Genomic DNA, 17,500 nt, shown 5'->3' with positions numbered 1-17,500 from the left:
CCCCCTCCCCCTCCTCCTCCTCCTCCTCTTCCTCCTCCCCCTCATCTTCCTCCTCCTCTCCCTCCTCCTCCTCCTCCTCATCTTCCTCCTCCTCTTCCTCCTCCTCCTCCTCCTCTCCTTCCCCCTCCTCCTCCTCCTCTCCCTCCTCCTCCCCCTCCTCCTCCTCCCCTCCTCCTCCTCCTCATCTTCCTCCTCCTCTTCCTCCTCCTCCTCTCCTTCCTCCTCCTCCTCTTCCCCCTCCTCCCTCCTCCTCCCCCTCTTCCTCCTCTTTCTCCTCCTCCTCCTCCTCCTCTCCTTCCTCCTCCCCCTCCTCCTCTTCCCCCTCCTCCTCCTCCTCCTCCTCCTCTCCCTCCTCTTCCTCCCCCTCCTCCTCCTCTTCCTCCTCCTCCTCCTCCCCCTCCTCCTCCCCCTCAGGGTTGACTTGACACACTTCTCTTAAACATTACCATGTGGAGTCTCTTTCTGTTTTCTCTCTGCTGCTCGCTCGCTGTCAAAACAGAAACATGATGAGTGTAGAAAACTTCACAAACACATACAGTACGAGCTCTGCCATGTTTATTTCTCCTCCCCTCTTTAAGTCCTTCTCCTCGTCTTCTTCCTCCCCCTTCTCGTCTCACTCCTTCGTCAGTGACCTTGTATTTAGTGCAAATTGGATAAGGACCTGACTTATTGATTATAATAAACAGCAGCTGAGAAGCTGAAAGCTGCAGTTCATCGAGTGGCCACTTGAGGCTGGTGCCAAAAGTGAGTCGTTCAGATTTGAACATCTTTAAAGCCTAGTTTGAGAAACAGATTTCTTCTGTTGTTCATGATAACCGGGCTTATTTTAATATCATACAACAGTTCAAATTGTATTTTTGTCCTCACCACAATTTCAACATCGTCCGTGCACGCTGCATTCCTTCAACGCCACAGTTTTGCTCTGTCTGACAGCGTGCGCCCGGCACAGTTTCTGGAGCGTGGGTGCAGCCATGAGCAGCTGTACACACATCACAGGAGAACTACAAGATCACAGGAAGAACTACAAGATCACAGGAGAACTACAAGATCACGAGAACTACAAGATCACAGGAGAACTACAAGATCACAGGAAGAACTACAAGATCACAAGAGAATTACAAGATCACAGGAGAACTACAAGATCACAGGAAGAACTACAAGATCACAGGAGAACTACAAGATCACGAGAACTACAAGATCACAGGAGAACTACAAGATCACAGGAGAACTACAAGATCACAGGAAGAACTACAAGATCACAGGAGAACTACAAGATCACAAGAGAACTACAAGATCACAGGAGAACTACAAGATCACAGGAAGAACTACAAGATCACAAGAGAACTACAAGATCACAAGAAGAACTACAAGATCACAGGAGAACTACAAGATCACAAGAGAACTACAAGATCACAGGAGAACTACAAGATCACAGGAGAACTACAAGATCACAAGAGAACTACAAGATCACAAGAGAACTACAAGATCACAGGAGAACTACAAGATCACAGGAAGAACTACAAGATCACAAGAGAACTACAAGATCACAAGAAGAACTACAAGATCACAGGAGAACTACAAGATCACAGGAGAACTACAAGATGACAGGAGAACTACAAGATCGCAGGAGAACTACAAGATCACAGGAGAACTACAAGATCACAGGAGAACTACAAGATCACAGGAAAACTACAAGATCGCAGGAGAACTACAAGATCACAGGAAGAACTACAAGATCACAGGAGACCTACAAGATCGCAGGAGAACTACAAGATCGCAAGAGAACTACAAGATCGCAGGAGAACTACAAGATCGCAGGAGAACTACAAGATGACAGGAGAACTACAAGATCACAGGAGAACTACAAGATGACAGGAGAACTACAAGATCGCAGGAGAACTACAAGATCACAGGAGAACTACAAGATTACAAGATCACAGGAGAACTACAAGATCACAGGAGAACTACAAGATCACAGGAAGAACTACAAGATCACAGGAGACCTACAAGATCACAGGAGAACTACAAGATCAGAAGAGAACTACAAGATCGCAGGAGAACTACAAGATCACAGGAAGAACTACAAGATCACAGGAAGAACTACAAGATCACAAGAGAATTACAAGATCACAAGAGAATTACAAGATCACAGGAGAACTACAAGATCACAGGAAGAACTACAAGATCACAGGAGAACTACAAGATCACGAGAACTACAAGATCACAGGAGAACTACAAGATCACAGGAGAACTACAAGATCACAGGAAGAACTACAAGATCACAGGAGAACTACAAGATCACAAGAGAACTACAAGATCACAGGAGAACTACAAGATCACAGGAAGAACTACAAGATCACAAGAGAACTACAAGATCACAAGAAGAACTACAAGATCACAGGAGAACTACAAGATCACAAGAGAACTACAAGATCACAGGAGAACTACAAGATCACAAGAGAACTACAAGATGACAGGAGAACTACAAGATCACAGGAAGAACTACAAGATCACAAGAGAACTACAAGATCACAAGAAGAACTACAAGATCACAGGAGAACTACAAGATCACAGGAGAACTACAAGATGACAGGAGAACTACAAGATCGCAGGAGAACTACAAGATCACAGGAGAACTACAAGATCACAAGAGAATTACAAGATCACAGGAGAACTACAAGATCACAGGAGAACTACAAGATCACAGGAAAACTACAAGATCGCAGGAGAACTACAAGATCGCAGGAGAACTACAAGATCACAGGAAGAACTACAAGATCACAGGAAGAACTACAAGATCACAGGAGACCTACAAGATCACAGGAGAACTACAAGATCGCAAGAGAACTACAAGATCGCAGGAGAACTACAAGATCACAAGAGAACTACAAGATCACAGGAAGAACTACAAGATCACAGGAAGAACTACAAGATCACAGGAAGAACTACAAGATGACAGGAGAACTACAAGATGACAGGAGAACTACAAGATCGCAGGAGAACTACAAGATCACAGGAAGAACTACAAGATCACATGAGAACTACAAGATCACAGGAGACCTACAAGATCAGAAGAGAACTACAAGATCGCAGGAGAACTACAAGATCACAGGAAGAACTACAAGATCACAGGAGAACTACAAGATCACAGGAAGAACTACAAGATCACAGGAAGAACTACAAGATCACAGGAAGAACTACAAGATCACAGGAGAACTACAAGATCACAGGAGAACTACAAGATCACAGGAAGAACTACAAGATCACAGGAGAACTACAAGATCACAGGAAGAACTACAAGATCACAGGAGAACTACAAGATCACAGGAGAACTACAAGATCACAGGAAGAACTACAAGATGACAGGAGAACTACAAGATCACAGGAAGAACTACAAGATCACAGGAGACCTACAAGATCACAGGAGAACTACAAGATCGCAAGAGAACTACAAGATCGCAGGAGAACTACAAGATCACAAGAGAACTACAAGATCACAGGAAGAACTACAAGATCACAGGAAGAACTACAAGATCACAGGAAGAACTACAAGATGACAGGAGAACTACAAGATGACAGGAGAACTACAAGATCGCAGGAGAACTACAAGATCACAGGAAGAACTACAAGATCACATGAGAACTACAAGATCACAGGAGACCTACAAGATCAGAAGAGAACTACAAGATCGCAGGAGAACTACAAGATCACAGGAAGAACTACAAGATCACAGGAGAACTACAAGATCACAGGAAGAACTACAAGATCACAGGAAGAACTACAAGATCACAGGAAGAACTACAAGATCACAGGAAGAACTACAAGATCACAGGAGAACTACAAGATCACAGGAGAACTACAAGATCACAGGAAGAACTACAAGATCACAGGAGAACTACAAGATCACAGGAAGAACTACAAGATCACAGGAGAACTACAAGATCACAGGAGAACTACAAGATCACAGGAAGAACTACAAGATGACAGGAGAACTACAAGATCACAGGAAGAACTACAAGATCACAGGAGAACTACAAGATCACATGAGAACTACAAGATCACAGGAGACCTACAAGATCACAGGAGAACTACAAGAAGACTATTTGGAAATTGGCAGTTAAAGTACTTTTTTACTTCCATACTTGAACATCGTGCTCCTCTCCAATGAAGCCATTTAGCCTCAGCCTGTAGTCGTCATGGTAACAGTTGAATACACAAACGCATGCTACATGCTAACAGTTTGCAAAAGACGGTCTGAAGACGCTCGCTGAGTCACATTTGCTCGGTAACATTTCTGTAGTTTGTCAGTCGACGTGGTTCTTTATCTTCTAGTGTTTCAGGACGCTGCAGTTGCACGCAGACGCCTTCGGCACCAAACCGAAGTCCTACATGTTGTTGTTTGTTATTGTTTAAGAGATGTCCACCAGTATGATTCTGTCTGTTTCTCTGCTCTCTCGTCCTTAAAACGGCTTTCTCTTTCACATCTTTTTTTACTGATGTTTCAATTCAGCTTTTTATGTTTGTTCTTTTCTTTCCACATTTTTCACATTTTATGGGCTTAAGTGGATTACAGTTTTCCTTCTGCTCTGTGATTTGCGGTCAGACGCTCTTCTGTTCTTGGAAGAAGAAAGAGAAAAAAAAAAAGAGGATTTCACTTTAATTGCAGCTTTTTAAAAGTTCTTCTTAAGTCTTTCTCTCTCCGCCTCTGTTCTCTTCAAGTAGAAGAAAGAAGACCGAACTGTTTCTCCAAACTTCCCCTCGACGTGTAACAGATTACCCTCTGCGTTCGGTTCCTCCTGCAGTCCTCTCTCTCTCTCTCTTTCTCTCTCTCTCTCTCCTGCCCTGTGTGTGTGTGTGTGTGTGTGTGTTTTGGGTTGGAGGAGGGGAGCTTTTGATTTTTCGGTGCAGTCAGACGAGGGGAGGTCGTCTTTCAGTCCAGATATGGAGGCTCCGCTCTTGAGAGAAAAAACTCTTCTTACACTTTGAGCCTTGACGTCTTTTTCTCCTCCACCGCAGAGGAAATCATCTGAAGCAGGATTTCAACTTTCCACCTCCTGCTTCAGTTTGCTCTCTTTTTTTTTGTGCGTGTGTGTGTGTGTGTGTGTGTGTGTGTGGTTTCAACGGGGCTCTACCTGTGAATGAGAAAGGATTGCAATCTTTTGGAAAAGAAGACAACAAACCAGTGGATTACGGCCAAAAGCATCTGGATCCTGGTTTCACATTTCAATGCACTGCAACTTTTTTCTGCACCAATGAGGAGCTTCACTTTCAACGTTAACCATCCTGCCTGTTAAAGCAGCTTTCTACTCGACTTGTGTTTTTTTTCTTTTCCTTTCCTGGAGAGTCTCGTCCTTCACTTATCTCTATCTTTCCGCCTCGTTCATCTCCCTCTCTCCTTTGTGCTCTCTGGAGAAGAAGAAGGAGGAGCTCAGGACCAAACTGATACGGACTGGACGGTGACGTCATCGTGTGTTTTTTAACATTTCTGCAAGAAAGTCCTAATGAAGAGGACGAACAAAAACAGCAGTCAACCCAGTATCTACGCTCTCATTCATCCACGTAGCTCTTGGTGTTGGTTAGCATTAGCGGCCCCTGTGAGTTGTTGAGTCCGCCCCCCCTGCATGGAACCACTCTGAACCAATCACAATCAGATTTCATGGTCAACTGAGCGATGGACTGCACGGCGGCTATTTTGAAAGCGTGTGCCAGCTCCAGGAGCAAACTCTGTCGGCTCGGGCGCCCCCCCTCCTCGCGTTGGCCGTGGAGACCGGCGGGACGCTGCAGATGTGGCAGAGGGGTGATGGCGGCGGCGGGGGTGGTGAACGGCGCGTCCTCCCTGCTGCAGTGTTTGCTGTTTTACACCTGCTGCTGTCGGTCCCCCGAGGATAACTCGGAGCTGTGTCGGGAGTGGACCGATGAAGGAGGACGAGGAAGAAATGAAGAGCGAGGTGAGAGGGAAGATCTCTCCAGAATGTGGATTCAAACTGACTTTATTACTGTCAGATTTTCTTTATAAAATGTGCTTTGTGTTGTTTTATTTCAGGAGCGAAAGATTTCTGATGCAACAAGAAAAAAATACATTATCACTAAGAAACAAAAAGATGAAACTTTCAAGGAATGTAGTGAATCTGCACGACACTAAATGACAACTCTCTTCATCCCAGAGGAAGAATTGAGTTTTAAGTTTCTGAAATTAGAACAAGACAAAGAAAGACAAACAACCCGAGCACCGTTTGTTCTGGTAAATGACAAACCAAATGTTAGGAAAGGAACCACAAAGATGTTTGTGAGGGCGGCAGTAGCTAAGTCTGTAGGGACTTTGGGTTGGGAACCGGTTCAAGTCTCGTTGCGGATCAAAATATGGAAGTTGTTCTGGTAGCCTGAGAGGTGCCAGGGCTCTTCCTGAGTTCTGCCGAGGAACCTTTGACCAAGGCACCGCTGCCCGATTCTGACATCTCTCCACTAATCCATGTCCACAGGTCCAGTTTGTGCACGAGTGTGTGAGAAGCTAAACTAGCTTTTGTTTACAAACTCAGCTGTGGGCGGAGAGATAAAGGACTTCTAGTTCTGATTTCCTTTTCCCTAAACTTTCTTTGGAGACAGAAATACAAAACTCCTGCTAGCTAGCAGCTGACTGCTGTCTGTAGCTACAATTAGCAGAGGTTTTCCTTTCTGCTATCACTTCTCATTTTTCAGTAGTGATGCTAAAACAATCTCATGTGGTGGACTCTGAAGCTTCAGTGTTTATCCAGCTCTGCATGGGTCTGTAAACCTTTCTGTGTTCTAACCTCTCTCCATTTTTCAAAAGCATCTCCAATATTGATCCTAGTTTGAGCACGTTTCTGCTCGTGGAGCTTATTAGAAACATGCAGAGGCTTTTTAGGTCGGGTACAATCACTTCTATCTGAACCACTTCTCTTGACCGCTTCCATCGCTGCAACACCTGTTTACCTGATAACTGCTCTCATATCTGGCAAACCGAGGGGCGTCCAAAACGGCCGTGTGGGGGTGTGTCTTAAAAGCGCCTACCTTCTCTGGTCCAAACAAATCCAGAGCATTCAGGAGCAGAATCTAAAGTTAGAAGGAGGACATACTGACTGCTGCATTGTTGTCAGAGAAGCCAGCACTTCAACATGTTTCCTTAATGATCAGAGAGTAAGATACCTTTATCATCTCACTCTCTACACATCTCACTGATTGGACCTTTAAGGGGACTGGTGGATTGTTCAATAAAAGAAAAGCAGTGAAGAAGGAGAGGAGAAAGGATGAAAGGAAGGGAATGGAGGAACGCTTGGTTAAACTGGGACGGGTTGGACCAATCAGAACGTCGCAGGACTGGAAACGTTCTGTATCTGATCTTTCCATTTTATTTTTCTTCTGCTAAAAACGACTCGCACACCCTATCATTGAGCGACCGCATACACATGCGAGTGTGTGTGTGCATATGTGTTGGTTTTATGGTGTGTGTGTGTGTGTGTGTGTGTGTGTGTGTGTGTGTGTGTGTGTGTGTGTGTGTGTGTGTGTGTGTGTGTGTGTGTGTGTGTGTGTGTGTGTGTGTGTGTGTGTGTGTGTGTGTGTGTGTGTGTGTGTGTGTGTGTGTGTGTGTGTGTGTGTGTGTGTGTGTGTGTGTGTGTGTGTGTGTGTGTGTGTGTGTGTGTGTGTGTGTGTGTGATGCTCCTCTGGTATTTAGCCCAACAGTCAGCAATTTATAGCTGTAATTATAGCCTGCAGGAGAAAGAGACGCAGACTGTGAGCTTTCCTGCTGGGGCTCACAGTTCAGTGTGTCTTTCCAGTACGTGTGTGTGTGTGTGTGTGTGTGTTTTATATTTAAGTGATAAAAGTTTGCATAAGAAGATGAAGTTTAATTATAAGTGTTCCCCACAATTTGCTTCCTTGTCGGCGTAACAGGTCGCGACTTTGGTGTGTTTTGATTTCTGGTCTGTTTCCTGTTTTTTGGTTATTTTTTTATAACTTCTCTGGTCGGACAAATTCCCTCACATATTTCATTCTGATTGAACAGATAACGCCACAAAGTGCAAGGAGGAAGCGCTCCCAGGCTTTGTGCGGAAAACGTGACACTGCTGTTAGCTGCTTGTTAGCATAGCATAAGGATTCGAAAAAAAGAAAGCTAACTGGATTCCGATGCGGACAAAATGTTAACATGAGCAGCTCTCGAGTTCTTTAATCACATCCATCCTGTAAGTGTTCCCAGGTTAGAAAGATGATGTCATCATCATGTTTACGCCTGCTGCTCGGGGTTTCTCGTCGTCTCCAGCTGATCCAGGAGCACTGGAGGACGATGGATGCGTTTAGCCTCGCTAACATCACCTTCTGTTTCTTCTCTCCAGGCGAGGCGGAGGAATTAGGACCGCCTCCCTCGGTGGACGAGGCGGCTGATGCTCTGATGACGCGGCTGGGCTTCCTGCTGGGGGACAAGGTCGTCGGTGGGGAGGCGGAGTCACATTACCACGCCCAGGATGACGGACAGGTGAAACATAAATCTATGGGTAGCAGAGAAGGTGGAGAGATCTGAATCCAGATTTTTAGAAATGATGGCGCCTGTAGTGTTCATTTTTCTTTTTATTACGCTGCAGTGTTGGATACTCGTTTTGATTGGTCAGTTACGGCGCTCTTCAGGCTGCTGCTTTGAAGGCGGTCACAGACGCCACGGCCCGGTTCTCTCCTCTAATCTTTTTTTTTGTCTCCCACAGAGGATCTCTCCGTCCTCCAGTCTGGCCAGTAGCAGCACCTCTCCCTGCTCCACTCTGCCGCCCCCTGCTGGAGGGGAGGGCAACAACAACAACAAGCACGCCTCCTCTTTCCACGCCTCCGTCACCTCGCCCTCCTCCACGCTGGAGAGCAGAGACAGCGGCATCATCGGTACTAAAAAAAATAAAATAAAAATGAATAAAGATTCTTTAAAAACAAACATGAATAAATAATAATCAACTTTTTATATCATCGCTTTCTTTCTTTCTTTCTTTCTTTTTTTTTTTTTTTAAGCCACGTTGACCAGCTACTCTGCTGAGTCTGCAGCAGAGCGGGAGGACGGCGCCAAATACCCCGGGGAGGGTTACCATGGCAGCAGCCTGAACCTGTGGCAGCAGGGGGGGCGGCCCGTGGTCTCCTCGAACTCCTCGTCCTGCATGACGGCAGGAAGAGTGAACGACGGCTTCCTCTACCGGGCGGAGGAAAGCATGTCCGCCTCCACCTACAGCCTCAACAAACTCCACCCGACCCGAGGCCCCGGCTCGTCGGGCTCCACCCACTCCATCCCGCTCTACCTCATGCCCCGCCCTAACTCAGTGGCCGGTAAGATGACGTGTGTCTGTCCCACACACTGTTTCCTGTGAGGAAGGAAAACACATTATTCTCCCTCAAATCCAGAGATAGAGAGCGGACAAAAACCGCTGAAATCAGAGCTGCAGAACCGCAAAGACACAGAGGAGGGGATTCTTTCTGTATCACATTTCAAATAACTTCACATACGACATCAAAAGCATCATGACGAGGGGAGAAAAAACATTAAAACAAAAGAGTGACAGTGCAGAGTTAAAGCTAAAAAGAGGCTGTAAGTCTTCAGTCAGCGATAATCAAACAACTTGTGAGCATGCTCCCGTCTCGTCCTCCCTTTCCTCTCGTCCTCCCTTTCCTCTTGTCCTCCCTTTCCTCTTGTCCTCTCCGCTCCTCATAAAAACTGTAAAAAAAAAACAAAAGCTCTTTTGAGGAGGAAGGAAGTGACATGTATGACGTCTCTTTAAACACACACACACACACACACACACACACACAGGATACGAGACACAGAGATAGAGCGCGGGGGTGAGGACTGTTACTGGACTGAATTCGATCACACTCTCGGTAGGTTTCTTTGTCTGTTTTTGTTTGTTTGTATTTCAGTGGGAGGTCATTGTTGGGATGACTCCAAAGTTTCCGACGTGTATCAGAGCTGCGGAGGTTTTCAGAGTAGGTTTGAGGCGGCTGCAGTGGAAGTCAAGTGAGCGCGCTGTAGCCATGATATCCTACAAATCCTGTTTGTTCCTCCTACCCACACTTACTATAAATAACACAACAACTTTTTAATCACTAATCTGAGTTCCTCAGGTGACACTCTGTTTGGGTTTTGTTGGTGGTTGTGTTTACTCTTCATATCGGCTTCTGTCATGTCTTCATGCTGTGATTCATACAGGATGTGTGTGTGGTTGTGGAGTCGATCAATACTCAGTAAAGTTAAGGTCACTGGGTCACATTACTATAATGTGTTGTTTCAAGAAATCAAAAGAATTTAGGAAGTCAAACTTAAAAGAAGGACTGAGGTCACAGCTGCAGTTCCAACGGGAGACACCAGGGGGAGACACCAGGGGGAGACACCAGGGGGAGACACCAGGGGGAGGCAGCAGGGGGAGACAGCAGGTGGAGACAGCAGGGGGAGACAGCAGGGGGAGACACCAGGGGGAGACACCAGGGGGAGACAGCAGGGGGAGACACCAGGGGGAGACACCAGGGGGAGACAGCAGGGGGAGACAGCAGGGGGAGACACCAGGGGGAGACACCAGGGGGAGGCAGCAGGTGGAGACACCAGGGGGAGGCAGCAGGGGGAGACACCAGGGGGAGGCAGCAGGGGGAGACACCAGGGGGAGGCAGCAGGGGGAGACACCAGGGGGAGACACCAGGGGGAGGCAGCAGGGGGAGACAGCAGGGGGAGACAGCAGGGGGAGACACCAGGGGGAGGCAGCAGGAGGAGACAGCAGGGGGAGACAGCAGGAGGAGACAGCAGGGGGAGACAGCAGGGGGAGACAGCAGGTGGAGACAGCAGGGGGAGACAGCAGGGGGAGACACCAGGGGGAGACACCAGGGGTGGGGGGAGATGTTGGGGGCGCCAGTGGTTAGTGTGTGTGCCTCATGTACAGAGGCATTAGTCCCCCAAGAGGGCGGCACGGGTTCGAATCCCACTTGTTGCTCCTTTCCAGTATGTCATTCCCCACACTCTCTCTCTATATCCCGTGTGTGTGTGTGTGTGTGTGTGTGTGTGTGTGTGTGTGTTTCTCTCTCTCTCCTCTCTCTCTCTCTTTCCCCCCTCTCTCTCTCTCTCTCTGTTGTTTTCCCTCTCTCTCTCTCTCCCCCTCTCTCTCTCTCTCTCCCCCCTCTCTCTCTCTCTCTTGTTTTCTCTCTCTCTCTCTCTCTCTCTCTCCCCCCCTCTCTCTCTCTCTTGTTTTCCCTCTCTCTCTCTCTCTCTCTCCCCCTCTCTCTCTCTCTCTCCCCCCCTCTCTCTCTCTCTTGTTTTCCCTCTCTCTCCTCTCTCTCTCTCTCCCCCCTCTCTCTCTCTCTCTCTTGTTTTCCCTCTCTCTCTCTCTCTCTCTCTCTCTTGTTTTCCCTCTCTCTCCTCTCTCTCTCTCTCCCCCTCTCTCTCTCCCCCCCTCTCTCTCTCCTCTCTCTCTCTCTCTCTCTCTCTCTCTCCCCCTCTCTCTCTCTCTCTCCCCCCCTCTCTCTCTCTCTTGTTTTCCCTCTCTCTCCTCTCTCTCTCTCTCCCCCCTCTCTCTCTCTCTCTCTTGTTTTCCCTCTCTCTCTCTCTCTCTCTTGTTTTCCCTCTCTCTCCTCTCTCTCTCTCTCCCCCTCTCTCTCTCCTCTCTCTCTCTCTCTCTCTCTCTCTCTCCCCCCTCTCCTCTCTCTCCCCCCCTCTCTCTCTCTCGCTCTCTAGCCACCTGTTCTGCTCACCTGGAGGATCTATCTTACCTGGATGAGCAGCAGAGACACCTCCCTTCGAGGACGTCCCTCAGAATGCCCAGACAGAACTCTGGGAGTCGTAGTCAACAGGACCATCGAGGTAAACACACACACACAAACACACACACACACACACACACACACACACACACACACACACACACACACACACACACGTTCATTTACAAACACGATTATTAACAAGAGAACTAAACTTCTTCTTCTTCTTCTTCTTCTTCTTCAGTTCGTTTCACCCCCTCTCTCAACCTGAAGCCGCTCCACTTTGAGGTTCCCGGTCTCTCGTCCGATTGGCTGTTCACGGGCAGGGAGTGGCTCTTCCAGGAAGTGGACGCTTGTCTCCGGAGCGATGACCCGGTGTCCAGTCGGGGTGTGGTGATCGTCGGAAACATGGGCTTTGGGAAGACCGCCATCATCGCTCGTCTGGTGGCGCTCAGCTGCCACGGAAAACGAATGTTTCCCACTGCCAGCGACCAAACGGCGGCGGCTAAGAGTAAGCAGACAAACTTTAAATTAGTGAGGAGACGGTTTAATGTGTGCAGGATTTGCGTCTAACCGTCTTACACCAAATGTTTCCTCTTCATCTGGTCATCATTTTGTCTGTTAGAGCATATGGCACACATTGTTTGTCTCTCTCTTGACACATTTGTGAATGCACATTATTTTTTTTTTAACAGATCAATAGAACACTGAAACATGTTTACTCCCCTCTGAAGTCACTAAGGACAAAAATGTCCACTTACAAAAATCTGCTATAAAAATAGAACAGATTGATATTTTTTTCTGCATACATCTGTTTGATTAAATGATTCTGGCATTTAAAGGGTTAAATTCCTGATAATTATTCAGTATTTGATAGTTTTGAGCAGAACATCTGTTCTATTTTTATATCAGTTTTTTGTAAATTGGACATTTTCGCCCTCCAATGTCCAAACAGGGAACTACATGTTAAATCTGATGCTTCACAAAAACTAACAATGCATCAAAGTCAATATTTTGGATAATCTTTGACATATCCAAGACTGATTTAAAAAAATCCCCCAGCCACCAAATATTTGTTTTATGGAAAATAATTCATTTTTGTGTTTTTTTTTCATAAATAACAACAGTGACATCAAGTAATCAAACTGGCATTTAAAGGGTTAAATTCCTAAAAATGATTGAATGTTTGGTAGTTTTGAGCAGGGCTGAAGTTGTTTAAGAGATTTATGCAGAAAAAAGTAGAAAAAAATATCAATCTGTTCTATTTTTAAAGCAGTTTTTTGTAAGTGGACATTTTTGTCCTTAGTGACTTAAGAGGGTTGTAAATGAAACTGATGCCTGAGGGGGCAGGGCCAAAAAAGCATCTCCTCGAGTGTGGGTTCATGTCTTTAACATAAGGAGAACCAGAGGCTGCTGCTGTTCCTCCATGTTTTATTGTTTTCTTAGTTTTATACAGTTACCCCCCCTCACTTGTCCGGCGCTTTAGGGGAACAAAATAAATTGTTGGCAGGAGCTAAATTCACATTCTTAGAAAAGGACCCCCGTTGAGGACGACCTGAGGAGACAGCTGAGTCATCATGTACAGCCCAACAAATCAACCAGACTCACAAACCAGCCAAACACAGGAAAATCCCATGACATCACAGAGTGGAAAAAATACACAAAGCAACAGATTTTTTAAAAAGTCTCAGAGGAAGATAGAAATGGTTTGTGCCTCCGCATCTTTGGAAATGGTCAGTTAGTGTGTTTTGTGTGTTTTCCTTCTTAGTTCTGAGGAAGTGAAGACTGAATTATCAGATTTGTTTTATGTTGGTATTCATTCATTCTGCTCCTTTCCGTACATGGGATAAAGTGTGAAGTGTTTTTTCTTTTTTTTCTGTTGTGTGTTTTGACATGTACGGAACAAATAAAAAGAATGAAATCTTAAACTTTTCTCCCTTCAGGTGTGGATGCCGTTTCTTTCTCCCATGATTCCTTGGGGAGAGGGGGAGGAGGGGATGAAGGAGGAGGAGGAGGGAGCTGTCCAGGGACTCCAGAATCGAGGAGGAGACAAGAGGAGTCGCTGAGGAGGCTCGCTGCACAGGTGGTCTCGTATCACGTCTGTCAGGCCGATAACTGTCACACCTGTCTGGTCCCCGAGTTTGTCTACAACATGGCGGCGATGCTGAGCGAGGCTCCTCAGCTGGCGGCGTTCAGAGAGCTGCTGCATCAGTCTCCACAGCTGCAGAGCACGCTCAGTCTGCGCTCCTGCATCCAGGATCCACACGCTGCCCTGCAGAGAGGAATACTGGAGCCGCTGGACGCTCTCTACAGAGGTACGAGAACGCACTTCAACGACGCTTAAAGTTTAGAAATCAACACGGTGGTATTTGTTTGTGTTGTTGGTGCTGTCTTGGCAGGTCAATCAAGGAAATATAGAGGTCCATTCTGATGACATGAAGCCAGTGACTTCCTTTTTCTTTTTTTTTAAGTTTTTATTTCGGAAAAGCATTCTTCACACATTAGTAATTACACATAATAGCAAAATGATTGCAAGACTTTCTTTGCAGAAAGGGGGGGGGAGGGGGTACGATGCTCGCAGTATATTTAACAATTTAGCTCTTCCAAAGATTTTTTCATATTCAAGTAACATGACATTGATTAAATTGAAAGTATTTACTAAAGAACACAGGAAGCGTTCACCTTGGAGGGGTAGAGAAAGAAAATAAGAAAATGAAATACAGAGCAGGTTAACGGATGAAAGAAAATAACCCCCATGTACTCCAATAAGTCAAATAAAATCAGGTCTTATAGGTTTGACATATTCAGTCCATTTGGTCCATATCCTGTAGAATCTATCCTTCTGGACTTTGAGGGAAAATGACAGCCTTTCTGTAGCATATATTTCATATATTATGTCTATCCACTCATCAATAGTTGGTGGGTTAAGTTTTCTTCTGACAGTTTTTTTACTTGCTGTCAAAAGAATTTGTGCCAGTTTCTTATCATTTATATTCCATCCATCATATAAAAAAAGCCAGTGACTTTCCTCATCGGTTGGGTGTTGTCTTGTTTTCCAGAGAGGAAGTTGCACGTGGAGGGGGCGGGGCTTATTGTACTGATTGACGGACTGAACGAGGCGGAGTTCCACCGGCCGGACTACGGCGACACGCTGACGTCTTTCCTGACGCGAAATGTTCAGAAATTTCCTTCCTGGTTGAAGGTCATTACGACCGTGAGGACCGGTCAACAGGTAAACACACACACACACTGAACCAGACACGTTACCTCTGGATTGTAGGATGTAGGTTTGGTGTGCTCTGGCGCCAACCGAAGATCACTTGGTGTAACTGCACTTTATTTTCAAACAGGACATCACTGGGTCTTTACCTTTCCACCGCATCTCTCTGGACACGATGGAAGAGAACAACGCCATAGACAAAGATCTGCAGGTAACGAGCCCACAGTCTGTTTTTCTGTCAATTCAATTCAATTCAAATAGCTTTATTGGCATGAATGTTTAAAATATATTGCCAAAGCATATAATAACAAATGATATAATAATAATAATGAAAAGTAATAATTAGCAATTAAATATTTTAACAATGAAAAATAAAAAAAAATAAAAAACAATAATAAACAGTAAATAAATAAATAAAAAGTAATAAAAAATAAATAAATAATAATTAAAAAAGAATCATAATTAAAAAGGAAAAAGAAAAAAAAAGAAGTGTAATTTATAATTTAATAGTGTGTGCTATAGTGTTTTTCTGTCTCTCTCTCTTCATCCACCCGTCTGTATTTACAGCATCTCTTTGTTTTCTTCCTCAGGGGTATCTGATGCAGCGTATCCACAGCAGTGCAGAAATCCAGAGCAACGTGTCGCTGAGCAACGGCCGCCTTGACAACATGGCTCTGGCCAAACTCATCAGCCACCTGAAGAGTCTGAGCAAAGGCTCATACCTGTACCTGAAACTGACCCTGGACCTGATAGAGAGAGGATACCTGGTCCTGAAGAGCTCCAGCTTCAAGGTGAGGGAGATTACCTCTTCAACCAGTGTAAATAAATCTCAGAGCTCCTCAAAACATGTGTGTGAAGTTTCTTGTTCTAAATCCACTCTGATCCTGTATTTGATCATGTCTATAAACCCCTCTATTTCAGCCCTGCTCAGAACAGGCTGTTTCTGTGTCTGTACCTTTAAATATGTAAATGAGCTGTGTCTGACCACGCCCCCTCTCTGGAAGGGCTTGGGTATACTCTGTGCTTTCTCGCTCCATGTCCTATTGTTTACGGTGAGAAGGCAGACTCAGAGGGCAGAACAAACACCTAGCTGTGGGAGTGTCACCCACCTGGGGGAGGGGCTACTGCCCTTTGTGATGTCATGAAGGGAAAATCTCCAAACGGCCTGTTTGAGCACACATTTTCTGAAAAGTGGAGCAGGCAGAAGACAGAGAGGATGGACTTTTCTCATCATTTGTAGACAAACTAGAGACACATGTTAGAGTTAGAGAAAGATGGTGAAGTGGATTTTACATCATGTGTGACCTTTAAAGTGTTTAAAGTCCTTTTTTTGGTGGCTGCGTATGAATCTCGAATCTTCAGTTTGATGTTTATTTCACATTTGTGTGTGTTTGTCTGTAGGTGGTTCCTGTGAGTCTAGCAGAAGTCTACCTGCTGCAGCTGAACATCAGATTTCCCACCCAGTCGTCTTTCCACAGAGTCCAGCCGCTGCTCAACGTCGCCGTGGCGTCACTGCATCCTCTGACGGACCAGCAGGTACTGTCTTTGTGTTTATGTGTGTTTAAATATCACCTTCAGAATGACCTCCGACCACACTACATTTGTATCCAACACTATAATCTAGGAGTAACCATGTCTTGTTTCTTTTTAAAGATGTTTGAGGTGGTGAACGCCGGCGCTCTCACAGGTGCCGCTCTGCCCTGGGGGGAGTTCGTGCAGCGTCTGGATCAGCTGTCGTCCTTCCTGCTGCGGCGGAGCGACGGCACCTGGATGATAAATCACGCCTCCTTCAGGGAGTGGCTGGTGTGGAGGGAGGACGGGCAGGAAGACAGGTTCCTCTGCGACCCCAGGTAAGCTGACGGGGAGTGAGACAGACCGAGACAGAGTAAGAAACGGCCTTTGGAAACATACACAAAAAAAGGGTCATCACAGCGTCCGACTCTGTTGGTTCGACCGCCATCTTGGATAAACTGTAAACACACACTGACTTTGATTTAGTCGGGCTGTTTCTTGGAGTTAGTGTGTGAACGGGGCTGAAGAGAGATTTAACCTCGGTGTCTGTTTTTGCAGGAGCGGTCACACTCTGCTGGCCTTCTGGCTCTGCAGACAGGACGGGAAGCTGAACAAGCAGCAGACGCTGGAGCTCGGACATCACATCCTGAAGGCTCACATCTACAAGGTGAGCAGCGTTGAGAGCAGTCGTCCCCCGGCAGCCCTGCAGCGTTCTGCCCCCGATCCAGTGACACTGAATGACTCGCTCTTTCAGTCTCAGTTCATGATCACATATCATAAATATACTGACTGGTTATGTGTAAATGTTAACTTGTGTGTTTTCCAGGGTCTGAGTAAGAAGCTCGGGGTTTCCTCCTCAGTTCTGCAGGGGCTGTGGCTCTCCTACAGCACAGGGAGCCTGAGCTCGACTCTCTCGTCTCTCCGCAACCTCTACACCCCAAACATCAAGGTGACGCGCGCTGCAGGATTAAATCCACACACACACACACACACACACACACACACACACACACACACACACACACACACACACACACACACACA

At 46.1% G+C, this 17,500-nt stretch overlaps 1 protein-coding gene across 1 annotated transcript in view; it reads left to right on the top strand.

Moving 5' to 3' along the window:
• tanc2a (tetratricopeptide repeat, ankyrin repeat and coiled-coil containing 2a) overlaps window positions 1-17,500 on the top strand; it is a 41,715-nt gene that overhangs the window by 15,184 nt on the left and 9,031 nt on the right. Inside the window, exons 4-16 of the mRNA XM_061026749.1 lie at window positions 8,349-8,488; window positions 8,712-8,880; window positions 9,004-9,312; window positions 11,699-11,824; window positions 11,969-12,235; window positions 13,668-14,039; window positions 14,784-14,956; window positions 15,075-15,155; window positions 15,535-15,735; window positions 16,346-16,480; window positions 16,598-16,794; window positions 17,015-17,123; window positions 17,283-17,405. Coding sequence (XP_060882732.1) covers window positions 8,349-8,488; window positions 8,712-8,880; window positions 9,004-9,312; window positions 11,699-11,824; window positions 11,969-12,235; window positions 13,668-14,039; window positions 14,784-14,956; window positions 15,075-15,155; window positions 15,535-15,735; window positions 16,346-16,480; window positions 16,598-16,794; window positions 17,015-17,123; window positions 17,283-17,405 — 2,402 coding nt within the window. The remainder of the gene's footprint in view (window positions 1-8,348; window positions 8,489-8,711; window positions 8,881-9,003; window positions 9,313-11,698; window positions 11,825-11,968; window positions 12,236-13,667; window positions 14,040-14,783; window positions 14,957-15,074; window positions 15,156-15,534; window positions 15,736-16,345; window positions 16,481-16,597; window positions 16,795-17,014; window positions 17,124-17,282; window positions 17,406-17,500) is intronic.

Source organism: Labrus mixtus, chromosome 20 (genome assembly GCF_963584025.1).
Source record: "Labrus mixtus chromosome 20, fLabMix1.1, whole genome shotgun sequence".
NCBI lineage: Eukaryota > Metazoa > Chordata > Actinopteri > Labriformes > Labridae > Labrus > Labrus mixtus.
Note: the sequence above shows the minus strand (reverse complement) of the source record. Positions and strands in the feature narration are given on the sequence as shown.